Source organism: Aulonocara stuartgranti (assembly GCF_965226115.1).
Source record: "Aulonocara stuartgranti genome assembly, chromosome: 7".
NCBI classification, from domain to species: domain Eukaryota; kingdom Metazoa; phylum Chordata; class Actinopteri; order Cichliformes; family Cichlidae; genus Aulonocara; species Aulonocara stuartgranti.
Genome location: NC_138945.1, coordinates 50,443,768 through 50,471,129, shown reverse-complemented (window position 1 = coordinate 50,471,129; position 27,362 = coordinate 50,443,768). Strand labels below are relative to the sequence as shown.

Here is a 27,362-nt window from a genome sequence, read left to right as displayed (position 1 = left end):
TGGGGTATTTTGTTGTTTTTTTATACTTTGATGAAAATCATTATTTTAAAACATATGGAAGTCACCAACTGCTATGTTTGCTCCCTTGCTCTGCAGCCACTTTGATCTTTGCATTCACCTTTATTCACCATTAAAATCATGGATGAGGCAAGAGTTGTCTGTCAAACATTGATGTGAATTGCCTAATAATGTCTGTCTTGTTGCTTTAGAGAGGGTAAATGAGTTCATTTGGATCAATTGGAATTACAGTTGTGGGTATTTTATGACTGGCCCAATGCTTCTTGGAAAAAAACGTTTTTGTAAATAGCTATATAACATCTTTTTTTAACCTTAACCGACACATTTTAAGGTCGCCCAATCCAGTCAAACTGCTGTGGATTAGATTTTAACCTATAGTCTCAGCAAGCATTAAACAAGATGTGTTTACACATATGGTTTAACCAGCACACTTCTGTTTGATCTGTGGAGACCAGATGGACCCTGGAGAATGCACAGAGCAAGCTTGTTACAGGTAACAAAAACTAAACTAAAAACTAAAACGTTGTATAAAAAAACATTTTGAATTAATGAAAATATATATTAAAGTTACACTTCTGAAAAAAAGAAAACTAACTGAATTGATTTTGTGAGATTGAAAAATGAACAAAACTGACATTAGATTTAAAATATACCGAGGATATATCATTTGTTGATTATTTGTTTTGCTTTATTTTATTTTTTAAATGAAATAAAAAATAAAGCCTATATATAGAATTCCAACCTGTAAGAACTCTGGCACAGGGGATAATCAGAGTTGTGATTTGTGGCTGCACACTTAAGGGAGCAGCAAAAAAAGACGAGGAAACGCAGCCCATTGCTGAGCTCTCCAGTGTCTTTTACCTGGTTTTGCTTGTCTACACATGTTGCTACAGAAGCGTATGAAGTAGTTGTAATAATTTAAAGCAGTGGTTCCACCTTGGTGAAGGTCAGAGTTGCATTTTTATCTATGGAAAGGGGCCCTATGGGCGGCGAAAAAAGCTTAGAAACCACTGATACCTGTCTGTATGTGTTAACAGCAGTTAAACTATTTTTTTAGACGAGTTTTTGAACTTCTAAGTTTCTCTTCTGTGTTTTCCTCTGTTTGTCTGACTACTTTACATACTCTGTATTTTTCTTTTTTGATGTAACTTTGAAAAAACTTTACTTACAATGCAATGCTCATATTTGCAACTTTTCAGATGCCCTGTGTGTTCAGTTTGTCACAGTAGAGGAAACTAAAGGGAATCACCGATGGCTTCATTTGTATGGATAATGCATATGTTTTAAAACGATGGAACAGTGGGGGAACAAAGGAGATGGAGTTTAGTGGGTTGGTGGGGGTGGGGGTGGAGTTAAGAACATCTTAACTCTGTCCTTAAATCTGTCTCCACCTCCACACAGATCCTCTGCATTGTGACCTTATAACAAATGCCTTGAACTAGACCGATCTGGACCCCTGTGGTGGGAAAAAAAAATCTGAATGGGCTTCTGGGACTGTGAAGAAGGATTGAGGGAATAAAGCCTCCTTTTTCGTGGTCTGAATTAATGGTGTTTTTGGAGCCGGGACTTCATGAAGCAGGATGGATATTTTAATTCCCAGGAGTAGAAAAATACTGAAGAGAGACAGCAGAAACAACTAGAACGATTCGTTTGAGCAGATGATTCAAAGTTGCACATTCTAAGCATGATGCATTTCTGCATACCAGCCCCAGTAACAAACATGACTGAACATGTGTGCTGATGGTCCACATAGTCCAACCAGTGTCTCCACCGTACTAGTTGCTCTCAGAACAGACCCTGGGAGAATGTGCGCGTCAAAAGGTTACGTAATTATCCCACCACGGTAAGACAGCACAGACCTCTAGTGTGCAGTGTGTGTGCATTTCAGTCTGGGGGTGTCTGAATAGAAATGGATGGCAGAGAATGTGTGTGTGTGTGTGTGTGTGTGCGCGCGCGCGCGCGCGCGCGCTTATAGGGCAAAGAAGAGGGAAAATCACTCAGCTTCACCAAAGTTTCCAATTTCTCAGTTCTCCGCCCCCTTCACTATATAACAAGCGTGTTATATAGTGAAACCTGAAGCGGCAGCAGAGCTCCATATGATCTGCTCTCTCCTGGAAACTGTCACACTTTAACACTATGAAAGGTGAGTAGCTTTGATTATTAAACACTTTATATTGTTCTGGGTTCACAGATGAAAAAAATAAGTGAAGTCATTGCTCCAGAAAGCTTCAAACTTATTTGGTACAGAAGCTTAGTGAAAGCTCTTGGGACACTTAGTTTATTAACCTGATCTCTGCACTAGTTCCCGATTTGTCCATGAAGTACTGCTGTGTAAAAAGACAAAAACAAAAAAACATACTAACATTTTTTCAGCAAGCCGTTTCCTTCATTGTCTGCAGTTATTAGTTCTGTTCATTAAAAAGAAAGCCTGCAAAACCTGATTAAATGCACTTCTCATCTAAAGCAAGAGCTTTTGATTAAAACGCAATTCTTATTAACTAGCTGTGCTTTTTATTGCATTGTGTCTATCAAGCATTAATTTTTTTTCTTAGATGTAACATCAAAAATTACAAAATGTCAGAAAAACTGATTGATTAGCTCAAAGGCTAAGCTTACTCATTTATCTCTGAGACGACTTCTCGTGCAGTATTTAACTGATGGCCGATAAATCCAGTGTCCACATACAAGCAATGCAACTTACAACGTGTAATTTTAGAGTAGATGGCGTGAGAGGATTTGATATAGTGACGACAGGAAATATACACAGCTGACCGACAGTGTGGTGTTCAGTATTAAAACGTGATTATGAAAACAAAGTGTGAGGAAAATAGCCTTGAGAAATCTCCGTGCTGTTGGTTCTTGGCATCTCACAGTCAAATAATGACCGGGGCTCCTCTTCCTAACACGTGCACTCAGAGCAAGTTGCACATAATGAGGCTCCGACCGTTAGCTAACAGCAGTGTGCGGTTATTTCGTAATGGATCTCTTCCGAGAACAGGTTATGGCAGGTGTCGTGCCAAGGTAGTTATCCCCGACAGAATTTGTTTCCAATGCGTCGGGAGCGCGCACTGGACAGGGAGCGCGGATCCAGTTGACTCCTCTACCATTCCAACCAAGCAGGCGTGGAAACTGATATGCTTTAGTGAAAAAGTGAAAGATGAGTGTCGTTACATAACCGTTCAGTTTGTAGCTTGCAGCAGAAAACGTTACATTCAGTGTTCTTACGTGGTGTCGGAATTGATTATTCATCAACCCGAGAACTTGTTGCCTAATTACAGGATAATCGCAACTGTGTAAACTTAGTCTGATTGTTGGACATCGATGGAAGTTATGTCTGCTGGAACCAAAACTACACCTTTCTGAGTACATCACTGAACACAACCGTTTTAGTCTTGTAAAACACAACCTAACTAAGCTTTAAAGGGAGGAAAAATAACCCGTTGATTGTGAAATAACTTTGCCATAGATCAAGTTGTTGAGTTTTCTTCCAGCCTATCTGAGTGATAACAGATTTTTTTTAATACATTACTGTTTACAGTCCCACTGAACTTAGAGCAGGGGATGTCAAACATAGTCAGAATCGATCGGCAAAGACTGCAATCCGGCCTGCTGAATGGGTTTACAAAATATTAAAGAAGGTACCGTATAAATATTGGAAACTTAACTTTAAAAAAAAAAAACTTTACAGTTTTCACTGCTGATAAAGACCTACCCTACAGCCATTCATTATGCACAAATGTTCAGTTCAGTAATAGATAAACAATTAAATGACAGAAAAATTGCTATATTTCACTGTCTACTATAGAAACATCCGTTTTATGAATATGGGACAGTCAGTGAGCTACTGGAACCTTTTCTGTAATTTTACACATGTATCATGTAGAGAAACTGAGATGTGCTGCCAAAATTGTAATTGTAAATTGTAAAAATTTTATTATTTCATAATCTCAGGGATTAAATGTGGAAAGTGTAGTTTCACTCTTTGGGCCCACTTAAGATCAAATATCCAAAAGGCTGATTCTGTTCATCTGAACGTAGTGTTTTCAGTGGGAGGAACGCTTCGGCACTCATCCAAGTGACTTCTTCAGTCTCAGCTGACTGCAGGTTTTCACAACCTTATAAACAGTACATTTGCACAATGACTTAAACTAGGCCACTGATCAATGGTCTTTGATCAATGGTTGTTGATCAGTGGTCATGACAATTTGCACGTCAATGATCAAGTTGTGCACAACCATTACAAGTAAACTTTTTAACTTCTTTCCACAGGCTAATTTCCTTATAGATTTACAGTATTTATGTTCACAGTGTTACCCACTCAAAATTAAGTCAGTCAGATTTTGGATTTGAAAATAATAGCCCTGTGAATTCACCTATATGTGAATATTTTTTGACTCAGTTCAGAATCCTATTATAAGGACACAAAACCCAGATCTTATAATATAGCCCTACTTATCAGGCAACATTTTGAATACTAAAAATTTAGTTTACAATAATTATTTACCGACTTTGATGTATTTACAATACAGTACTGGACCACAAAGTCAGCCTAACCTTCAGTCAGTCGGCCAGTCATTCAGTAGCTCAGTCTGTCGGTCACTCAGTGGTTCAGTCAGCCCATTATGTTTCAGAAAGAGGAAATGTTGGCTCCGTTTCCTAGGAAGAAGGTCCTTTTTGCCTCCATGAGCTTGTTCCCAGTTTTGGCACATTTTCTCACAGTGTGCCTCTTCTCTGATGTCCTGTATTGAACGTGTGTGAATACCTACTATTTCAGCAAGAAAAGGCTATTGTAAGTTCGATCTTTTAGAGCCTATTAAAATTATGCTTTTTGAAGTGAGGCACTTGGCCCACAGAGAAACTGTGAAAAGGGGAGGTAAACTGTGATCTGGCTGCAAGGCCACTCCACTTTTGTTGAACTGAGCCTTCATTCCCACCAAGTAGCTTCCGAAAACAAGAGCTCTATTTTTTACCTCGGCCACAATTTGGCTCTGCCGCTGAGATTTTGGCTCCTAAAGTGGTTCTAACCTCCATCCCTATGTACACATCACATACAAAGTCACTTTTGTGCTCCACCTCTGCCCTTTATCAGCAGGAGCGAATTCCTGAAGATGGCTTCACACAAGGCTTTGTGATAAATGAACCTTCTATCCCCCGTGCTGTTTTCAGAAGTAAACATAGAAAACATGGAGAAACTACTCCTGTTAAACTAGGTCACACTACATGTAACTTGTGTTTGTGTGGATGTTTGGGGTGAAAAAAGAATTGGTGCATTTTTGTAATCGGATTAGTGTGAGCGTGTTTCCTGCAGAAGGATGCAGGACTGCAGCAGTGACCATAATGTGTTCCAGAGAGAGGAAAAAGGGGTAACAGACGGACTGTGAGAAGCCTGTTAATGCAACCTGACAGGAGTGAGCACAGTCAGTGAGCTGTCTGTTTCCTCCATAGAGAGAAATTCTTTCAGTAGTGCTGGCCCCAAAACAGGGTTTGGCAGAGGTCCTGACCAACTTCTAATGTGGTCACATAACCTCAAGTAATTGCTGACCTCATTCAACGCACAAAAAAGATGGCATACATTTTGGCTTTTGTAAATACAATAATAGATGGCACATCATATAAATGTTCACCAAGAACTACCCAAGGTCCTGAAATTGCTTAATCTCCTGTTGAGGTTGTTGGTGCATTATCCTGAATGCAAACATTTTCACGGATAAAAATGCAGAAACAAATCTCAGTCAGAATTGTTGCAGCTGCGTATCACCACAAATGTATAGAAACACTTTTTATGAAGCAATCAAACGTGTTAATTTTATAGACAAAAAAGTTCAGTCTGTACGAACTGCTGTCATGGTTGAATTGAAATGAGAGTGACTGGGACAAATAATGCATGACGTTTTTCAGCAATCTACCTTTAAGCTCTACTGAAATTGGACAAGCCATAAATGCCTTCTGAATGAAAGCTTTATTCTCTGCCTTTAAAACAAATCCTGACACTATGTTATGTTCAATTTCTTAGGTCAATCAAACGATATGGAAAACACGTCCAAGGTGGAAGCTTCTAATGGGCACAGCAGGCCGCTGGACATTGTACCCAGTACAGAGGAGAAGATGACAGAAAGGGGACAATGGGGCAACAAGGTTGAGTTTATTCTGTCCGTGGCAGGAGAAATTATTGGCCTTGGGAATGTCTGGCGTTTTCCTTACCTTTGTTATAAGAATGGAGGAGGTGAGTGTCGCCAATGAACGTTTTTTGCTCGTTACCTCGTTATCTTGAGATATCTTTAGTTTATTTTTGCATTTACATAGTCATACACTGCATCGGGGTCTGGTGGCAAGATTACAGCCACAAGACACTTCAGATTAGTAGATGTAGTAGACTTTATGCATCATTTCCTTTCCTTTGGAAAGAGTAGTCCACCTAGCATGCAAATTAAACTGATAAACTGCAAGTGCTTTGCTTGAAAGTTGGATTATTTATCATTTTTTATAATTACTATCGTATGCATTAGCGTTGAAAGAAAAAAAATACATGAGCTAACGTGTGAAATTCCAAGACAATCAATAAAATAGTGAATAAGTAGGCCAGGCTTGTTAAATCCTTTAAAAATATGAAGAATGAGCCAATTCATGCTTAACTTCTAGCAAAATAACTTTGGAGCAGGATGTTTTACTAGAAACTTTTTTGCAACCTTACCTTGCAGTATGTGTACAATAACTTCAAGATGCAGCAGTCCTAACTGCACCACATTGCTCGAGGACATGTTGAAAACAACTTAGTCAACTTTTCCTTCAATCTGTGTGTGTACAGGTGCCTTTTTTATACCATACCTCATCTTCTTGTTTGCTTGTGGGATCCCTGTCTTCTTCCTGGAGACAGCGTTGGGTCAGTACACCAGTGAGGGAGGCATTACCTGCTGGAGGAAAATCTGCCCTTTGTTTGAAGGTAATCAACTTGTGTTCCCAAGAAATCATTTTATGGATATTTTATGGTGTTAACAGTACCATACATGGATACATTTGTCTAATTCACGTGTTAAATGTAAATGTGTCTGCAGCAGCTGCTTGTGAACTACAGAGTATTCCTAACAAAAATGTAGAACAACACTGAAAAAAGATACAGTACAAAGTAAATGGATATAGGGGATTGCAAGTTGTGCAGGGTCGAGTGAAGGAAACAGTCATGTAACTGAAACTTTTTCCTTACTTGAACTGACAACTTTGGGTGGATCACATCAGACACAGCACAATTAGCTTCAGTGGAGCTTTAGTGTTTACAGGCTGCTGTTAACAAGTGATAAAAACAGATTCAGTACATCTCCAGCTGTGCTTCGACTAGTACATGTCACAAGAATGTGACAATATTAAAGTACGCCTCTGTGGAACTACACTAAACAATACATTTGCACAGTTACCTGACTGTATGTTGGTTCAGCGACAGGTACTGCGGAAAAATAATGACCTAACTGGCCTGACCAATCAAGTCAAAGGATTGGTAATAGTGGTATTTTATTGCTTATCACCAAAAGCGTGTTTTCTGTTTCAGGCCTGGGTTATGGCAGCCAGGTAATTGTTGCTCTGCTGAACATCTACTACATTATTGTGTTAGCCTGGGCCATCTTCTTTCTGTTCCACTCCTTCACCTGGGATCTGCCCTGGGCATCCTGCAACAATAGCTGGAACACAAGTAAGACAAAGATTTTGTATCTCTGCTTATCATATAAACTTAAGAAAATTCTTATTGGTGTTTATGACTTTGCTGTCCACATAGGGTAAATTTCTTTAATGGCCATATTCTAACACAATACATAAATACAATATTCAAGTATCTTACACTGTCACTATGAACAATAATGGAAGAGCATCTTTTTATTCTCAATAGACAAAAGCAGCAAATGTGACCTACACACAGTGTCATCCATGTCGGGCAGTTTGGATTGGTTGAAAAGCCCTCTCTGTAGGCTGTCTATAGATAAATACATATATAAATGAACACAATTGTGATACAATAAACTGAGAAAAAGGGATGCTGATCATTTTTATGTTGGTTAAGATCATAGAAACCAGCCAATTATAATACCTCATGGAATTTCTGTGATTGGTCCTTTCTGTCATACAATTTTTTGTATTCAAGTGTAGACAACCTGTCATACACAATATGCAACATTTCAGAACAGTTAATATCCATGTAAACCACAGGAGGAGTGGAAGGGGCAGACTCTTTGTTCTTCTTGTCACTGACAGTTCTTTGGCATCTGTATCTGTATGTTTGGAGTCACTGCCAACTGAATTACGATGTTTAAGAATTTTAGCATGTGAAGTGCCGAAAATTTTTGCCGGTGCTGCACATACTATTGGTGTAATCTTTAATCAAGGATACCTAGGTCAGCATCTCTAAAGGTCTCTAAAGACTACTTTTAGGGATGCAGATAAAACGTCCTTTTGTGATTTTTTTCCCATATTTTTGAATAAAGGGAGTGAATGCTGCAGGAAAACTGTTTCTGTCTGTCTCAGTGTCGGCACTTGTTTGTCTTGCCTGTGTGTAACTTGGAAACCTTGGAGAACGCTTGGATTTCTTCACAGGATTGAATGTCTTTTTGTCTGTCCTTCATTCAAGATTCCTGTATGCCATTGCAGAAGGGGAATACCTCCATCAATCACCATGAGAACACCACCTCTCCTGTCATTGAGTTCTGGGAGTAAGTGTCCTTTTGTTTGACCATGTCCTCAAATGACCTTACATACCAACAGATTTACTAAACAAAAAATTTCTTCTAGAGGTTTGGATTAAATTAGGTCAAACTACTTGTTCAAAGTTGTCTTATTTTTGTTTCTCTCCGCTTTTTAACTCTTAGCTTCTGGTTCCTAAGGGTTTGTATCAGTACATTAGGTATGATAATTAGTTTTTCTCCTGTGCGTATGTTTTCGATTTAGGCGCAGAGTACTGAGAATATCTTCAGGTATTGACCACATTGGTTCTCTGAACTGGGATCTGGCTCTGTGTCTTGCCTTTGCATGGGTAATCTGTTACTTCTGTGTATGGAAGGGAGTGAAATCCACAGGCAAGGTAAAAAAAGAAAAATAATAATAATAAACCCTCCCGTGCTAAACATTCACAGTTAGAACAGCATCTGTGTTATTGATGTGCACCATTAAATACCAATCTTCTGCCAGTCTTTTGTTGTTTGTAATAAATGAAAAACAAAGATTTGCGTTTAACCAAACTCATATAATGAAAATCTGCACTGCTTAATGCTACGAAAGATATTCTACTTTTTTTTCATATTTGAAATTTTTGCAGACTAAAGAAGTCACATTTTGGAAAAAAAGAGAGAAAATAACACGTTTAATTGAAATCAAAAAAATAGAATGGTAGGAATTGTTATAAAAGATGTTAGAATCACAAGAAAATGTTGTTTCCTTCCAGGTAGTTTACTTCACAGCTACTTTTCCGTATGTAATGCTCCTGGTTCTCCTGATCAGAGGAGTAACACTGCCAGGCGCCTCCATTGGAATCCACTTCTACCTTTACCCCGACATCAATCGACTGTCTGACCCCCAAGTAAGTTAAAAAAAAACAATACACTTGTGCTGAGGTGGTGAACAGTGGTTCACCTTGTCAGAAAAACATATGTCCAGGCATGCAGATCAAATCTGGGAAACACAGCCTTTCATCTGTTCCACTAGACAAGTACTGACTGATCCATCTGCTAATTTGGCAAGACTGTGGCATCTGAGAGACAAGCTAATAAAATTTGGGTTAAGGAGAGAAACTTGATATAAACTGACTTAAAACCTGCTCACAATGCAGAGGTCCCCAGTCAAAGTCCAGCATCCTAAGAATCTATGAAAAATAATAAGAAGTAGGGTGAGGGTTAGTGAGTGTCAGAGCCACAATGCAGGATTAAACAACAGAGTATCTGTGAATATATTAAGATGACGACTTTGAGTTCCAGCTGCTGGCAACCAAGCATATATAGAGATGGTTAACAAGAAGCATAAAATGTAGTTGTGATAGAGTCAAAGGAGCTTGCAAAGAAAAGCGTCTGGACTTCTTTAAGTTGCTTGAAGACATTTCACCTCTCATCCGAGAAGCTTCTTCAGTTCTAAGGTCAAATGGTGGAGAGTCCCAGATATAAACCTAGTGGGAGTGACCCCCCACAGAGGGACAGAAGGACCCCCTGATGATCCTCTAATCGCCTGAGCCAAGGTGGGAAACTGGGCGTGGGTCCCAATCAGCCAGAGTTTCGGGTGTGTTCATTGTGAAACCTGGCACCACCTTATCATGCGAATTCCTGAGGTCAGATGGCCCAGGATGTGAGTGGGCGTTAAGGCGTCTGGGAAGGGATCTCAAAACTGGATTATAGATGGCAGAGAGTTGGTGTCGTAAACCCCCGCCTCTGTTCAAAGATGGTCGCTCACAGTGGACATAGATGGCTTCTTTCACTCCTCTTTCAAACCATCTGTCCTCTCTGTCCAAAATGTGAACATTGGCATCCTCGAAAGAGCGTCCTTTATCCTTACGATGCAGATGGACTGCTGAGTCTTGTCCTGTGGAGGTGGCTCTTCTGTGTTGTGCCATGCGCTTGTGAAGTGGCTGTTTGGTCTCTCCAATGTAGAGGACTGAGCATTCCTCGCTGCACTGTACAGCATACACCACATTGTTAAGTTTGTGTTTTGGCGTTTTGTCTTTCGGGTGAACCAGTTTCTGTCTGAGCGTGTTGCTGGGTCTGAAATACAGGAGAAACTCAGGAGAGTTTTCTCCAAGCATAACATCCCAGTGTATTTCAGACCCAGCAACACGCTCAGACAGAAACTGGTTCACCCGAAAGACAAAACGCCAAAACACAAACTTAACAATGTGGTGTATGCTATACAGTGCAGCGAGGAATGCTCAGACCTCTACATTGGAGAGACCAAACAGCCACTTCACAAGCGCATGGCACAACACAGAAGAGCCACCTCCACAGGACAAGACTCAGCAGTCCATCTGCATCTTAAGGATAAAGGACACTCTTTCGAGGATGCCAATGTTCACATTTTGGACAGAGAGGACAGATGGTTTGAAAGAGGAGTGAAAGAAGCCATCTATGTCCACTGTGAGCGACCATCTTTGAACAGAGGCGGGGGTTTACGACACCAACTCTCTGCCATCTATAATCCAGTTTTGAGATCCCTTCCCAGACGCCTTAACGCCCACTCACATCCTGGGCCATCTGACCTCAGGAATTCGCATGATAAGGTGGGGCCAGGTTTCACAATGAACACACCCGAAACTCTGGCTGATTGGGACCCACGCCCAGTTTCCCACCTTGGCTCAGGCGATTAGAGGATCATCAGGGGGTCCTTTTGTCCCTCTGTGGGGGGATACTCCCACTAGGTTTATATCTGGGACTCTCCACCATTTGACCTTAGAACTGAAGAAGCTTCTCGGATGAGAGGTGAAACGTCTTCAAGCAACTTAAAGAAGTCCAGACGCTTTTCTTTGCAAGCTCCTTTGACTACAATGACCTGGATGACTGAGAACCTTCACAGACATAGTTGTGATAGACGTGACAATTACAGCATACAGCAACATCAGGAAGAAGAAACACAAGAAAATAGAGAAGTACCAGAGCCTGAAGGAACAACTGGAACAGATATGGAATATAAGGCCAAAGCATTTCCAGTAGTTACAGGAACATTAAGAGTTGTAACCCCAAAACTGGAAGAACAGCTTCAACAGATTCCAGGCTCAACATCAGAGAGTCCTAGGAAGAGCTAAGATATTGTGCAGAACCTTCAACTCCCAGACCTTTCGTAGACGGTTGGCCTGATCATGTACTTAATGGTTCACTGTGAGACTGGCAGCTTTTAACACCAAAAATTTCTAAACATATGTACTGAATCATCTTTAACGTTTTTGTTGTATTGTACATTTGTAATTTCTTGGAAAGTCACCACTGTTTACGAGAAATTGTCAGCATGACTGTTTGATCCATCCCATAGGCAAAGATGTGATTTCAGGTTCAGATAGATTTTCACTGCTTTGCCTTTTTGCTCTTAAGAAAAGCTTTTCAGATTTGTCAAAAGCAAACACCGGATACAGCACTTAAGATTTTGAATTGAGTGCACTGTTACTTTGTGTTGTTCACTTTTATGGCCTCATAAAGTCACTAGCCACATTGGGGTGGTTGCTCAAAAAAAGCAAAAAGGAACATCCCAGCAAGCTCAGTATCGAGCAACACAATTAAAACAATAAAGCTTTGAAGGCTGTTACTGAATGGCCAAATTTGCATTCTATGTTTAGAATTTGACTTTATGTACTCATCCATCCACCTAAAGCTAACACAGTTACTCCACCCATCATCCTGTCTGTCTGAAAAAAAGAGATAGAAAATATGTTTTTCTTGGCATTGAGACATTACCAAATTGAGAAAAGTTTCCCTTTTTAGCTTCACGCAGAAGACTGACACACTTAAGGACTAGCTGGAGGATCATTGAACAGCTAAAAGATAAAGCCAGTTATTGTAGGTTTATGACAGGGGTGGGCAATTCCAGGCCTCGAGGGCCGGTGTCCTGCAGGTTTCTATATCTCACCTTGGGTCAACACACCTGAATCACATGATTAGTTCATTACCAGGCCTCTGGAGAACTTCAGGACAAGTTGAGGAGCTAATTTAGCCATTTAAATCAGCTGTGTTGGTCCAAGGACACATCTAAAACCTGCAGGGACACCAGCCCTCGAGGCCTGGAGTTGCCCACCCCTGGTTTATGATGAGGGACTGAATCCTGTCTCATTTTTGTGCCTTTAAACTAACTAAACAACTGGTTGCTTTAAACCGTTTTAACAATCACATGAGAGTGGGTTGGGAATATGGGTGGTAACAAGGACACTTGCAGTTCCCTTTGTGCTTGCTTTTGTTTGAATTCCAAACACTCGCCCCACCCCTCCTTCATTGTCCTTTAGAGAATGAACACAAGCCACGTGTATGCAGTCCTAGACAAGGCTGAGTGTAAAGCGTTTAAGAGTTCAAAATATCTGCCTTTGGTTGTAATGATGTGTCCAGAGTTACTGTCAGTCAGATCTTCAGTCCCGGCTGCCAGCTACCTTGAAAAATGCCTCAGTGCAGTGGGAGCATTTTACCAGAAAAGCAATTAGAAAGAGAAATCTCATTTACATGTTGAAGTGTGAGTGAGTGTTCCAAGAGTGCTCTGCTTTGTGCCTTAGATGTGGAAATGGCTTTACTAGGAAGCTCATGTCAGGGTTGTGGGGTGAGAAGAGATTTCAGAGATAGTAGCAGTACTTTTCTAGACTTTTTTCAAAAATTAAAAGGGACATGGGAGGTTTCGAAGACTGAGTTCACTATTTGCATTTTTGGGTGTGGTGCTGCCGTTGTGCAAAACAATCTTATCTTACCCTGATCACACAGTGATCTGGTGGGGCTGTATCTGGCCTTTTGTCCAGTGTCAACTGCTCCTGCAAACTGGATAAGAGGGCAAAGAGAATTTTATGGGTGGGTGTTAAAGGTTTCTTTTAATTCGAAGCAGAAGAAAGAAACAAAATAACAGCGAATGTAGTTCTTGCTTAATGTTATGGATTGAAGTCTGTTTCCAAACATTCAAACTGGACTGAGCCTTTCAGGAACACAGAAATATGCAAACCAAAATAATGTGTAAACTTGTCTGTATTTTCTTTGGTTGTCAAGGACATCTGATTATTCTGTTGGTAATATATTCTCTTAAGGTCATCCCATTTTTTTCATACAGGGTAGGTTTGGTTAGATTGGGTTTTTTCGTTAATAAATTAAATCATCATTTGAAAACTGCGCTTTGTAATATTAAACTGTATTTGATCGTCTGAAACATGAAAATATGACAAATATTAAAATCAAAAACAAGAAAGAAATGATGAAGGGGAAAATATTTTTCACAACACCGTAGAAAGCTGATAAACATTCATTTTTTTCTTTTTCTGTCTGAGTTTATCCTTTTTTTTTTTTAAAGAGTCTTTAAAAATGTATTTCTTTCCTCATCTGGTTTCGTTTCTGTTCAAAGGTATGGATGGATGCTGGAACTCAGATCTTTTTCTCATTCGCCATCTGTCTTGGCTGCCTCACTGCCCTAGGAAGCTACAACAAATATAACAACAACTGCTACAGGTAATGACTCTCTCTCTCTCTCTCTCTCTCTCCGTCTTTTGTCCAGTGACAAAAGACGCTTTACACTCATATATATATATATGTGAGCATATCAAGTAATTCTGTTCCATGTAATGTCAGTAATATTTTCAACAATTTATTTTCAGTGACTATATTCTTGTTGTGCTGTTTGCAGGGATTGTGTGGCCCTCTGTTTCCTTAACAGTGGTACCAGTTTTGTTGCGGGCTTTGCCATCTTCTCCATCCTGGGCTTCATGTCCAACGAGCAAAATGTGCCCATCTCAGAAGTGGCTGAATCTGGTTTGTAGTTCTTATATTGTGTAGGTAGGTAGGTAGGTAGGTAGATAGATAGATAGATAGATAGATAGATAGATAGATAGATAGATAGATAGGTTTGTACATCAAGGTCCATGCCAGGGGTTGAGAAACCAGTAAATACTGATGTGGGTAGTGGAACAAAGCTAATATGGACAAGGACTTACAATGTGGAATTGATGTAAAGCTACTAATCCAACTGAGAGGTCATATGCAATACATGGGAGTGCAATAGCGTTTGTAGCAGTTGAAGACAGCTACTATTGAAGGTGAAGATCCAGAGCCTATAGCACAGTGGGAGGTGTATTGAGCACTATTGACATAATTCATTTCAATTCTGGAATAATAAGCTAGCCACATAAGGAGATAAATGCCTCTGATGTCAAGACACAAAAACTGCTCACAATACACTGAGGTCTCCAAAATCCTGAGGCACTATGAACAATGAATAGAGGAAGGGGTGAGGATTAGTGAGTGTCAGAGTCACAGTGCAGGATGAAGATAAGTGCCCCACCCCCAGCCCCTGTTGAGATCTGAGGCAGCTGAAGACAGACAGTGATTGGAACAAGAAGAGGAACCGTCATGGACCACCAAGCCCCAACTTGGCCTGTACCTCTGACAGATACCATCAGATCCATAGAGGCAGGAGTCCACCATAGACAACAGGACCCAAGTTGCAGACCGTACAAAGGTGTCGTGAAGACTATCCAACATATAATAGCAGGATGTAAGATGCAAGTTGATGCAGTATATCCCAGCTGGGATAGTGTACAGGGACATCTGTGCACAATATAGACTAGATGTCCCCAAGTCCCGATAGGAGACACTACCAAGGAGAAAAGGTCCTGTGTTGCAGCCTTTGAGTTCCAGCTGCTGGCAACCAACCAGATGTAGTGGTAATCAACAGGCACAACATCAAAGGGTCTCCGTCCAGAAGAGCAAAGTCCTAGGAAAAGCTTAGATACTGTGCAGAACCTCCAACTCCCAGGCGGTTTGTAGAGGGCCCGAGTTTGAGGAACACACAGAGCTTTCATGTATCCATATAGATGTATATATAAAGATACGGTGTATTGATCAGTACTGCAGGATGTTTATTGGGTGTGAATCAATGCATGGCAGAATACAATTTTCTAAAGCGCAGACAGTTGAACTGAACATGTCAGTATTATATCAAAATATGTGCTTGATTGAAAAGAAAAACACAAATTCTAACTTCAGTGGGATTTCTGTGTACGACAGGTCCAGGTTTAGCCTTCATTGCCTATCCTCGAGCTGTGACCATGATGCCTTTTTCCCCTCTGTGGGCCTGCTTCTTCTTCATTATGATTGTATTTCTAGGTCTGGACAGCCAGGTGAGGCCAGCATGTAGCAAAATAACCCACACAAGAACACATACAAAAAGAAAATTCAAATAATAGTCATATGAACACAATCCCAACTAGTAGCCTTTGTACAGCTCTGCTATTTTTCCTCAGTTGCTCAGTACCTTTTTATTAACAGCTGGTCTGTGCACATGCATACACAAATGCAGTACACAACATCAAAAAGTACGCACATCTCATAACTTTGGCTTTTTTCCTGATTAGTTTGTATGTGTGGAGAGCCTGGTCACAGCCGTGGTGGATATGTATCCTTCCGTCTTCCGCCGTAAAAACCGCAGGGAACTCTTCATCCTGGCAGTAGCAATAGTATCCTTCTTCCTGGGCCTCATCATGCTGACAGAGGTTAGTTTGTGCAATTCTTTCAGTTTTAATACATACATAATTTCAAAGTGATACTGAGCATAAATGCTACCAATCCATGGTCTTGTGAATTTAAGTGAAGTACTTACTGGGGCATTTTGTTTGGGGTTTTTTTTTTATGATTTTTTCCTAAGTCAGACTGTCGCCAAGCAGTCTGCCAAACTCATTTAAAGTGCCTGAGTTCACCTACTGTAGATTCTCTTTAGCAACCTATTAAAATTCCTTCATATCCAGTCACTTGGCACAAATCATGCTGTGACACAGCCAACTGTGAATAACTTTTGTTGTTGGCAAATTGTTTCCACTTTAGTAAAATCCAAGCACATAATGGATAAATGACCTGAAAGCAATATTTTGCGTCATGCAGGTTGTGTTTCATTTGTTTTATCTTACACTTGTGAACTCATGTCTGTCTGTCTGTCTGTCTGTACCCACAGGGAGGCATGTATGTCTTCCAACTCTTTGACTACTATGCAGCCAGTGGGATGTGCCTGCTCTTCGTAGCCATTTTTCAGACAGTTTGCATCGGTTGGGTTTATGGTGAGTTTGTTATTTAAGACTGTCGGAACTTAAAAATGCTCAGTGCTTAATTTGCTAATAGAGACCATCCATAAAATGAAAGGTGTAGATTGATGGTTTGAGTTCAAAGGAATTAAAGAAATGATCATTACTAGTTGAAAATAACTGCAACTTGTTTTATTAAAATAATAGTGTGCTGGGGTTTTTAAGCTCTCTACTGGTCAGGGGGAATCTTGACACTGATCCAACTTTCCTCTGACCACAGGGGCAGATCGCTTCTATGATAACATTGAGGATATGATTGGCTATCGCCCCGGCCCTGCCATTAAATACTGCTGGCTTTTCTTCACTCCTGCAACATGCTTTGTGAGTTTTGCTTTATTAACAGTTCTCTTCTGAAAGTAGAGCAACCTCTGCTGGTCAAAATTAGAAATACATGTCAATAAAACTGGGCTAATATCTTAAGATGATACCAAAATTATACAGTCAAAGTATTCACTGGTGTATTAAATGTCAGTTATTTATCAGTGTTATCATACTTCACACAGGGAACCTTTGCCTTTGCCTTAATCAAGTACTCACCTTTGAAGTACAACAATGATTATGTGTACCCGTTGTGGGCGGATGGGATCGGCTGGATCCTGGCTCTGTCCTCCATGCTTTGCATACCCCTTTGTATGGCATTCAAACTGTACAATACCCCAGGAACACTGAGAGAAGTAAGTCCGAAACTCTTTGGATTTTTCTGTGCATATGAAAAAACTGGCACCTTAAAGATTGAACCACAGAAACAAAACCAGTCAGATTCGTCATAATTCAGTATTTTTGAATGAACAATAGTTCAATTTGTTTGCTTCTTTGTTACAGAAGTATGTATACATATCTCAAGAGCATTTCCTTTTTGCTTTACTTTGAAAAAGTTCTGGATCATCCGTTCACTATTTCTATTGTCTGAAATTGGCAGCTGCCATAGAATTCATCACAATATTTGAATATATTTATTTATATACACCGTTATCTTAAGTGAATAAAGGGAACTTCTATCTTCTGTTGGTTAAGGTATTCACCAAATAAGAATATTGTTCCAGGTTTTCAGCAGGAAAACATCGTAACTTACCATGCCCCCACCTTCCCAAAACCATGTCCCAAATGCAGACACAAGCAAGCAGGTAAATGAGCAAGAGTACCTTTTAATGAGTTTACAGATAAATGACAACTAGTCCTGCAAGGCAGAGATGAAATGAATCCATTGCAAATCCCACTGAGATCATTCCAGCAGGCAACAAGATGAATCCAAAGAGGTGGTAATACGGAAAATCCAAATAACTGGGTGAAATGAAATGATGGCACAGAGAGAGAGGGAGAGAAACAAGACACACAGAGTTCAAGTTTCAAAATCATAATGAATGTCTTTAAGTTAAAAAAAGGTTTATTCGAAATTGAAGAACAATCAATCAGTTTGTCAGACATCATATCACTGACATGCTTTGTTTTTTAATCAATTTTCTGTTCACAGCGTTTTGTTCTTCTAAGCACTCCTTCCACTGAGTTACCAAAGACAAAGCAGGAGCAGGAGGCACTCCATGCCATCTTTGCAGCAGACGGTGAAAGCCTCCATCAGAAAGCACCTCCCTCTCGAGATGGCTACGTCCCTGTTGGTGAAAAGGAGTCTCATTGCTAGAAGTTTGAGGATTGGAATCGGAGTCTATTTAGAGGTCAGTTGTCACTGTGAGGCTCTCAGTGACTGGCCCCATCACTGTTCTCTCTGTATTACCTCACAAGATAAGCTGGTGAAAACAGACATGTATGCAGACTTTTACAGTCTGCTCACCTGCTATTGGCTGCTGGAACTTTCTTCTTTGCATGTTGTCTTCAGTACACAGTATTGTGCAAATATCCTGAGCTGCCCTTCATTTCTTTATATTTTGCTAGCAAAATGTGAAATGGGTGCAGTGATCTACTGAAACATGCAACCATACATGGTAATAGAGCATGTGAGGCAAAAAGTAACCTTTGGGAATAGTTCTCCAGGCTTCCAGAAGGACATTTAGATGTTCTTTGGCTGTTGGCTGTCTTTTGTTCCATTCTCTGTTAAGATGATCCCACACTGCCTCAGTAATGTTGCCTATGTGGAGGCCAATCCTTGACTATTAGTGTTCCACTGTGTGTTTTTCTGTCCAGGTACATTTTTACTGTATTGACAGTGTGTTTGGGATTACTACTAATCAGACATGTTCAAGATTGCATTACATGGTGGGTGAAAATTTGATAGTACTTTTTTGCTTTCATAATTCCATCATTTTTGACAAGATTCCCAGTACCGATGGTTGAAATGCAGACCCATACCATGCTCCTTCTTTTTTGGCCACTTGTTCTGTTTCCTCAAATTTTTTAAGTACAAATTGCACACCATTCTAAGCTATGCTAGGTTTCCACGTAATAGGTTTTTAGGAATCACCTTGTTGGTGCAAAAATACTCTTTCTATGACAATACTGTTTTTGCAACAGGCAGCTAGTAAAGTGCCTAAAGATACAATTCAAAGTGAATTTTTCGCCAAGTTGTCTGTTGTGTGTAGACACAACACCGGTTAATACCTGGAGTTGGGCAACTTAGGTTTTTGCAAATAATTCACAGGTCAGTGTTAAACAGGTCATATATTAAAAAAAAACATTCCTTCAAAAATAGTCAGGTCTAAGAATTGGGATGAATGAATGAAAAAGCAAACCATCTTCAGAAAGCCTGGAGATCAACCGCTAAAAAAATCAACAGTATAAAGAAACGATGGGGTGACTCAAGACTTTTGCACAGTACTGTACCATATGATGGCAACAGCAACATTACGCAAAGATTTACTTCCGTTATTTGAAAGTGGGTTGACATCTCATTTGCCTGTGGCAGAGTAACGTGACAATGTAAACACTGTTGTTACACAGTGGCAAAGAATTTACATTTGACTGTCTGCTTTCTAAGGAAGCATTTTCTTCTGTTGTGGACATCTCTAATGTTCAGTGAATCTCATTCTGGCTGCTTCATTAAATTTAACAGCCGTCTGCTGCAGACTGAGTGCAGGAAAGTGTCACATGATCGCACAGCTCACAAACCCCTCTGGGCTTAAATTAATCTGCTTAATGTATACAGAGGAGAACCACATTGTTTATCCACCAACAGTTGAGGTGTTCTCTCAGGATTGGTAAAAAAAAAAAAAGTCACAAAAAACATTACTACACAAGGTGTTTTAGTAACCAATGCTTCAGGATACAAAGACTGGTTACATTTCTACAGATCAACCCACTTAAACTCTGTTTGTTTATTTTTATCTTAACACTGTTTGTACCATTTTAAAGGCTTCTCTGTATAATTTTGGTCTGCTTTGGGCACTGCAGATTTGTATTGATGTTTTATATTAAATGTTTATGTTAAATGTTCAGATTCTTGACATGGATTTAATTTAGTCTTGTTTTAATGTGCCTTATGTCTAATTCTGGGAATGTATGAAATAAAGTTAAAAGGTACCCAAAGCAAAGGGACAGTTGATCCACTTAGATTATATCAGAAGTGAGTTCCAATGCAGGAGATTCATTCCAAAAAAGAAGAAGAAGAAGAAGCTTGTTATCTCTTTCTGCTGTATCGCAATGAACTTCAGCCTGTGTTTCTTTTTCTTTACATGTTGAAATGAATATATGATCACTGATTTTGGAGCATGAACACTTTTTGTTATACGATTTTATACACTAAAACACTTTTTTTTAAATGAATGAATACAAATACCTTCATTTGGAACATATATTTCTACTACATGTGTATATTTTGTGGGACATCTTCAGTGAATTTGTGTTGGCCTTGATTACAAATAAATGTTTTACATTTTAGCAATTGTGTATGTGATGCCTCATTTCCAGTTATGAACATTTATGTAGAATTTTACATTCAAATCACACAACCCAACCAGGACGTCTACGCTATAGGTAAAAAATAAATGCTGAATTTTATGTTTTGACAATTTAAAGTGTACTTAATCGTACTTAAAAAACATCATGAAGGTCAGTAAACACCCACAACATCACCTGTTCATACCTCTGCCCTCGGGCAAGCGCTACAGGAGTCTGACATCGAGGCCTAAAAGACTCAAACAGCTTCCGCCCACAGGCCATTAGACTCCTGAATAAAACAATTTACACAGTCCCTCTCTTACCTCATCACAGCTATAGAATGCAACTGTATTATTATGTTGTATTTATTATTGTCTGCTATCACACTAATCAGTACAGATCTCTTTGCAAACTTGCACAAGAATAAACAAAAAGCCTCAGGTCTCTGACTCATTTCACTGTTTGCAGATTTATTACTTGTACTTTCTCTGTGAATTTCTTGGACATTTTTATAATAATAATAATAATAATGTATACTTTATTGATCCCTGTGGGGAAATTCCTCTCTGCATTTAGCCCATTCACTCAGTGGGCAGCCATTGGGCGCCTGGGGAGCAGAGTGTGGGGACGGTACCTTGCTCAGGTGTGCCTCAGGGTAGCCGTTCAGTGGATTCGAAACCCCGACATTCCAGTCATGGGGCCACCACTCTACCTACTGAGCTATCCCTGCCCTTATTTACTCATTTTATTTATTTTTGCCTTATTACATTTTTATAACTTTATGCTATTTGTCATATTAGAATGTCTCTGACTGCTGTGTGAAGTGAGTCTCAGTATAAACTGTATTTCTGTATTATTATTATTTACATATGACACATATGACACTACTTCTGCTTCTAAACATCACCCCTGACACCTGTCTATGCCCGCTCCACCTTGCCTGCACTCTCTTCTTCACCTCTCTTGTGCACTGTGTGTTGCTTTGGAAGTCATTTAGCTCGCCTTCCTTCACTAAACCATGAACCCATCTATCACTCCTACCACACACCTCACCAATGTCTCACTCCTCTCATGCAGTGCCACCCTCATATACTTATGCTCCTAACTGATCGTTGCCCCTCTTCTAAACCCAGATTTAACAATTCTTTCCCATATCATAATGGTGTGACTCATCAGCTTTATCTCAGCACTGCACATCACCCTTCTTTTTGAAAATTGCTTATCCTTTCCCCAGACATCTGCTCACTCTTCATCACTGTGTTAAACTATCTAGTCAAAACTCCACTGCCCTCTCTTCAGGACATATTCATACTTCTACAAGTTTGTCATCTGGACGCACTACCTTTGCACTCTTTTCCCACCTCATAGTTGCCCTCTCCTACCTTACTGAGCCTCTTCACTTCCTGATTCACAAACAGTCCTCTATCCTCCCCCTCATTTTCTTCATTAATCATCCCCTCAGTGTACTCCTTCCACCTTCTCAGCACACCCTCTTCATTTGTTTGTTCAGTATTTTTTTGTAGATTGTATTGTCATGATCCTTTTATTGTTTTATATTTACTACTTGTGAATAATCTTTCTCACTATAGAATGATGGACTATTTGGAAGTGGCCTCATAACCCTTCTCAGACTGGTGGGCACCGACAGTTGGTTGCCTGGGATAATTTTTGATGTTTTCCCTCTGTGGAATTATGGTAGCACACACCTGAATGCTCCGATGATCACATAATCAAATGCCTTTGATTGACATGACCTCTTAATTCCTCTGAAAGCCATTAAGGTGTGCTTAAATTTTCATGTAGACTGTGTTTCTGCATTTTTGGCTTAGTTTTTCATCAATAAATATTAATGACACCATGTGATATATCATGTTTTGTTCATGTCAGGTGGTATTTAGCTAATTTTAAGGCTGGAGAGGTCGGACGATATTTTATTTTTAAATCTCCTGGTATGTGAACCTAGAAGTGAAAAAGGGCGCACTTTCTCTTTACCACGACTGTAGATGTCATATGCCGCTACACATCATCAGCATGAGAAATCGATGCATATATGTACAACGCCGGAGTGTTAGTCAGTATCAGCCATCATACCAGGTATTCCAGGCAGATGCATATGCACTCCCGGTTGTAGTTTCTTATCATTTTCTGTCTTATAGTACACATATAAAAATGTAGAGGTTTATGAATTTAGTTTTAGCCCTTGGCTCTTCAAAGTAGAAGACATTGTCTTACATCAGTATAAAGAATGACAGGCATTTAACAAACTCAAAAACAAAACATCAGAATCTCTTATACAAGAAAGTATTTATAGGCAGTGACCCTGAGGAGATGGTATGACTAACACAAAAACTTCCTCTGTCGTTTCTTCAAAGTGGTGAAAATCCTCAGAAATATTAGTGAATTGCTTGGGGTATTCTCTTCTAGTGTTTTGACAGGATTCGGCATGTGGTCCTGAAGTAAAATGTCACAATTTGACATTTAGTGTCAGAAGTGTGAGTTACTGGAAAAGGTGAGGTACAGGCTGGAGTGCAGCACCAAGCTATTTGGTGTCAATTACTTGGTGTAACACCAGGTAAATGTGTTCTAAAGCTGTTTTGATACAGAAAACACTGAATTAATCTGGTTAATGATTGGTTTAACAGAACCAATATGTTCGAAAGTAATAATTCCACTCCAATTGTAAAAGGATTGTTACTGTGCTTCTGATAATATTGGGGTTGTTTTTCCACTCTTTTCTTGGCAGTTAAATGAGTCTAAGGTGTGAAACTTTGCACTCCACCTCCCCAAAGACAAAATTGCATTCCTTAGCAAGGCAGCTCTGAAAGCAGCCGGTGAAGGGATCCATGTGAGATGCAGAACAAAGACCAAAATTTACATATTTATTTTGGAAATAAAAAAATCTGAACCTGGATGAAAAGAAAATCAGAAACTTGGTGCAGCTTTAAGTGGAAACTTACAAGCAGTTCTGGGTGACTGTAGACTGTAGATATATTTTTCTTTATTTTTATTTTTATTTATCTTACAAACAATAGACACGGTGAATAATGCTCACGATTCATTTTCATGCATTATATCTTGTGATAACAATTAACTGGGAGGCACATTTATGTTTAAAAAGTGCCATTCATGAACCGATAGCTTCTTTATTTAAGTAAATGCAGTGACTACATTGATGTCAAGACAAACTACTCACAAATGCTTGTCTATTTAATTGCTGAATTAATGCACAATCAAGTTAAACATTTTAGGTTATATTCAGTTAAATTGAACCTTAATTAGTCAGTTAAACGTATTTCTTAAAATAATAAAATTGTTGATATTGTCAATAATCGTTTTTTTTCTTGTTTTTGTAAGCACTGCAAAGACATTTCTAGACAGCCTCCTGCAGCCTCTTTCCGGGCCAATAGGTGGTGTGTGTGGACAGGTAACCGAGCAGAAGCGCTGATACCGTGGTCCAGATCAGACTACTGTGTGCTTCGTGGCTATCTGTCTGTGCCGATCTCTTCCTGCAGGGGTCGCTGCAGTCACCTGCATACGCCACTGTTTACGGAAGTCCAAGTGACGTGTCAGTGTCCAGCGAAGCATTGTGGGAAAGAAAGTGGAGCTGACACGGCCGCTGATGGCAGACTGCTCAATTTAGCAGATATCTTCGACTAGTAAGCAGCCGTAAGAAGCAGAAATTTAGGGTAACGATGCGACTCCTTGAAGCTAATGTCAGCTGGCTGTGAGGAGGTCGGACTTATGCCGGTGTCATCGCTGCTCACCTGAGCACGGGCGCTCGAAGCACAGAAGTGGGATCCCGTATCAATGGACCGCAGCGTTTTTATTTCCTTTTCCGAGGGAGGCGAATAAAGTAGTGACGGATTATATCCCCCCACGGTGGATGGGTGGTGGGGGGGCGACCGCGCTCCCACATTCCTTTCAACGTTTAAAGTATTTCTGAGGTTTTCTATCGAAAGGCGCCGTCAAAGATGTCGACCAGCAGTCCCGAGGCGGTGAAGAAATTACTAGAGAACATGCAGACGGATCTGCGGTCTCTCTCCATGGAGTGCAAGAAGAAATTCCCCCCTGTCAAAGAGGTTAGCCTGCTAGTTAGCTTCACCGAGCCCCGATTTTTAGCAGTTTGCATCCGTTTGTGAAGCTCGTTTTATGTTTTTATTAGGTTTTACATTAAAAATGTATGCGCTCGTTCTGTCACAGCAACCGTGGGGCCTTTGAGTTGTTCCCATACTGTACTTCTCATAAGTTGTATCAGCTGCTGGGCCTCCCTACGCTTAATATGTTTGGTGTAATGCGTTTAAACAGAAGCAGATTCACAAAAACACCGAGCTAAACTTTTTTACGTAGCTACACTTTAAGTATCTTTGTTAGATGTAACTTATGTCAAAGGCGTAAACACTGAAGTTAAATTTTCAGTGGCTATAAAAAGGCAAGTAAAAGTGAGAAAACGTGTATTTTGGGGATGGGGTAAACTAACTATTCAAGTCAAGCAATGTAAATGTACTTTATTTTGTATTTTATTTGATGCTAGCATCTTTGGGCAAGAGTGGTTGGGCCACTGTCACCCACCTTGCATAGGGTTCACATCAAAGTTATTATAGTTAAGTAAAACTAAATGTGAGAAAACATTTTAGTTAGCTAAAATAAAAACTAGACCTTCTAGAACTAGAAGCGATTTGAATGGGAAAAACAAACTAAAATAAAATGTATAATAGATGAAATATACTTAGTTTTGTTATCTGTTAATTTGTTAAAATTTGCTATCACAAACTGCCTGATGAGGCTTTTATGATCATGTTTTTTGAGGCTTTTGATGTCTACAAGACTGAGTCAGCATTCAAAAGGTTCTGTTTATATTTTAATATCTCTACAGATTTTTTTAAAAAATCTACAACTAACACTGAAATTAATAAAAACTAAAGTGAAACCAGTCAACCTGCTATGGAAACTCACTGAAACTTAAAAAGGAAAACTAACAATATAATAAAAAGTAATCAGAAAATACAAAACTGTATTAACTCAGACTCAGAGTCCATGCAGGTGTCTGGCTGCAGAAATCAAAGATACATGGGAAACGCAGTCATTTTTAAAACCAGATGTGATATGAGCATGGATGCCACAGATATCATTTGACAGGGAGTGATTCTCATGATATAAGCGAACAGGCCCTTAAAACCTTTATTCCAATTTATCTTAATTTTTTAAAGTAAAAAGTCTTTGTTTTTAAGGGCTTTGGTGATACTCGGCCTCTGTTGACCTGTCCTGTCTGCAGTCTGACACTGAGAGTTGGTTTCAACAGGCTTGCTAGTTACTGACACAGCCAAGTGATTTCACACACACATTGTTGTTTGAATGACTTACTGTATTATTAAGGCCTTCACACTGGCTTTGTTGCGTGGCACTGTTTTGTTGGTGACATTTCTGATTACTCAATGACTGGAGCACAAACAATACAAGGCCGTGTACAAAAGAAGTACACTTGAACATTTCGCTTAGAAATGTAAGCAGTAGTAGCATGATAAAATGTCAAGTTTAACTGTACAGCAGGCATATGCGGGGGCATAGACAACAATGTCGGCAACACTTGTAACTCATCAGTATTCATATTGGAACAACCGCTGGTAGTCGAGGCTGACGTCTTTATGTGAGGCTTTTGTGACCACAGCAGCACTCGTCAGCCAGCTCAGCAGAGCAATTCATATCATGCCATGGCAGCTTAGTTTGTTTCCCCTCAGGGTTCACCTTGGATAGAAGCAACATTCCCATGGAGAAAAAAAGGGGAAATAGCTCAGCAAGTGCTTCCATTTCCTTTGTGTTTTGCTCACTACAGATTTAGTCCATTGACTTCAGTGGTTGATGTTTCAAAATGAGTGGTATGGCCATCAAAAGACATGGCACGCGACTGATCTTACGTGTTGAACTGATTTCTGGCCCTTGCCTAAGGGGTCTTATGAAGTTGCTTCAAATATTGATTTATCATCAGTGAGGTTTTCCCATCCTTATCAGGCTTTTTTCCCCCAAGGGATCAGAGTATTGAAGAGATCCCTTTTGATGTTCCTCCCAACCTGAGTTACCGCCCGCTCTGATCAATGGTGTTGTGATTGAAACAACGTTTTCCAATCGAAACTGTCATGGTTAAATTTGCGGCGATGTTGTCATGCGAGAAACAATCAGGGTACTGTGGTTGCTCTTTGAATTGATTTGTGCAGCTTTTTCATCGTGCTAATGTGGCCATTTTTTTCCCTCATCCTTAGCGTCTACGTTTTAGAGAACTGTTCTAGGGACTTCTAAGGGACTTATGTCTGTAGTTTAATTGTAAAACTAAAATCTCAAATCCTTGCAGCTTTACTACTGAAGAACAAAATGTGCTTTTTCCCAGACTGTCTTCATTCCATTTCCTCTCCTGTTTCTCAGTCCATCTCCCACAGTGACACTACATGCAAGAGAACGAATCACATTGTTTGTTTGTTTTTCTTTTTTCTTCTCCCTCAATCACTCATAGCCTGTCTTACAAAAACAGCACATGTAATGTAATAGAATAGAATAGCCTTTTATTCTACAACCAAATTATTATATACATTTTCAATTAAATAATGAATGAAATGGAAATAAGTATTTGATCACTTGAATTTTTGTGGTCACTTCCAAACAAATGAACAGTCTGTATTTTTTATGGTATATAATTTTAATGGAGAGAAACATTATATCAGCCAAAGATTCTGACAAAACTCATTGTATAAAAGTTACAAATTAATTTGCATGT

At 39.6% G+C, this 27,362-nt stretch overlaps 2 protein-coding genes across 4 annotated transcripts in view; both read left to right on the top strand.

The window, feature by feature from the left end:
- Positions 1-1,155: 1,155 nt before the first annotated feature.
- slc6a13 (solute carrier family 6 member 13) lies at positions 1,156-20,599 on the top strand. Of its 2 annotated transcripts, XM_082540627.1 has the most exons (16): positions 1,156-1,861; positions 2,046-2,161; positions 6,032-6,241; positions 6,824-6,958; positions 7,559-7,699; positions 8,630-8,711; positions 8,947-9,079; positions 9,440-9,574; positions 14,050-14,153; positions 14,329-14,453; positions 15,708-15,820; positions 16,055-16,192; positions 16,648-16,750; positions 16,995-17,095; positions 17,278-17,448; positions 18,246-20,599. In XM_082540627.1, exons 2-16 carry the CDS (start codon positions 2,155-2,157, stop codon positions 18,408-18,410), a joined length of 1,863 nt encoding a protein of 620 aa, XP_082396753.1. In that variant the 5' UTR covers positions 1,156-1,861; positions 2,046-2,154; the 3' UTR covers positions 18,411-20,599. The 2 variants fall into 2 exon arrangements, with proteins under 2 accessions (XP_082396753.1, XP_082396752.1); XM_082540626.1 differs by having other exon boundaries at positions 1,156-2,161.
- Positions 20,600-24,144: 3,545 nt separating this feature from the next.
- The window catches only part of mon2 (MON2 homolog, regulator of endosome-to-Golgi trafficking), a 34,606-nt gene continuing 31,388 nt past the window's right edge, over positions 24,145-27,362 (top strand). The window contains exon 1 of one of the 2 annotated variants that reach the window (XM_082539253.1): positions 24,145-24,678. In XM_082539253.1, coding sequence (XP_082395379.1) covers positions 24,571-24,678 — 108 coding nt within the window. In that variant the 5' untranslated portion in view covers positions 24,145-24,570. The remainder of the gene's footprint in view (positions 24,679-27,362) is intronic. The other variant, XM_082539254.1, reaches the window with a different exon arrangement.

What these genes read in the sequence shown, in the direction of transcription:
- slc6a13 (XM_082540627.1), top strand. An exon ending in CCTGTCATTGAGTTCTGGGA is followed by an intron (nt 8,712 to 8,946) that starts GTAAGTGTCCTT and finishes TTTTCGATTTAG; the next exon opens with GCGCAGAGTACTGAGAATAT. An exon ending in TATAACAACAACTGCTACAG is followed by an intron (nt 14,154 to 14,328) that starts GTAATGACTCTC and finishes TGCTGTTTGCAG; the next exon opens with GGATTGTGTGGCCCTCTGTT.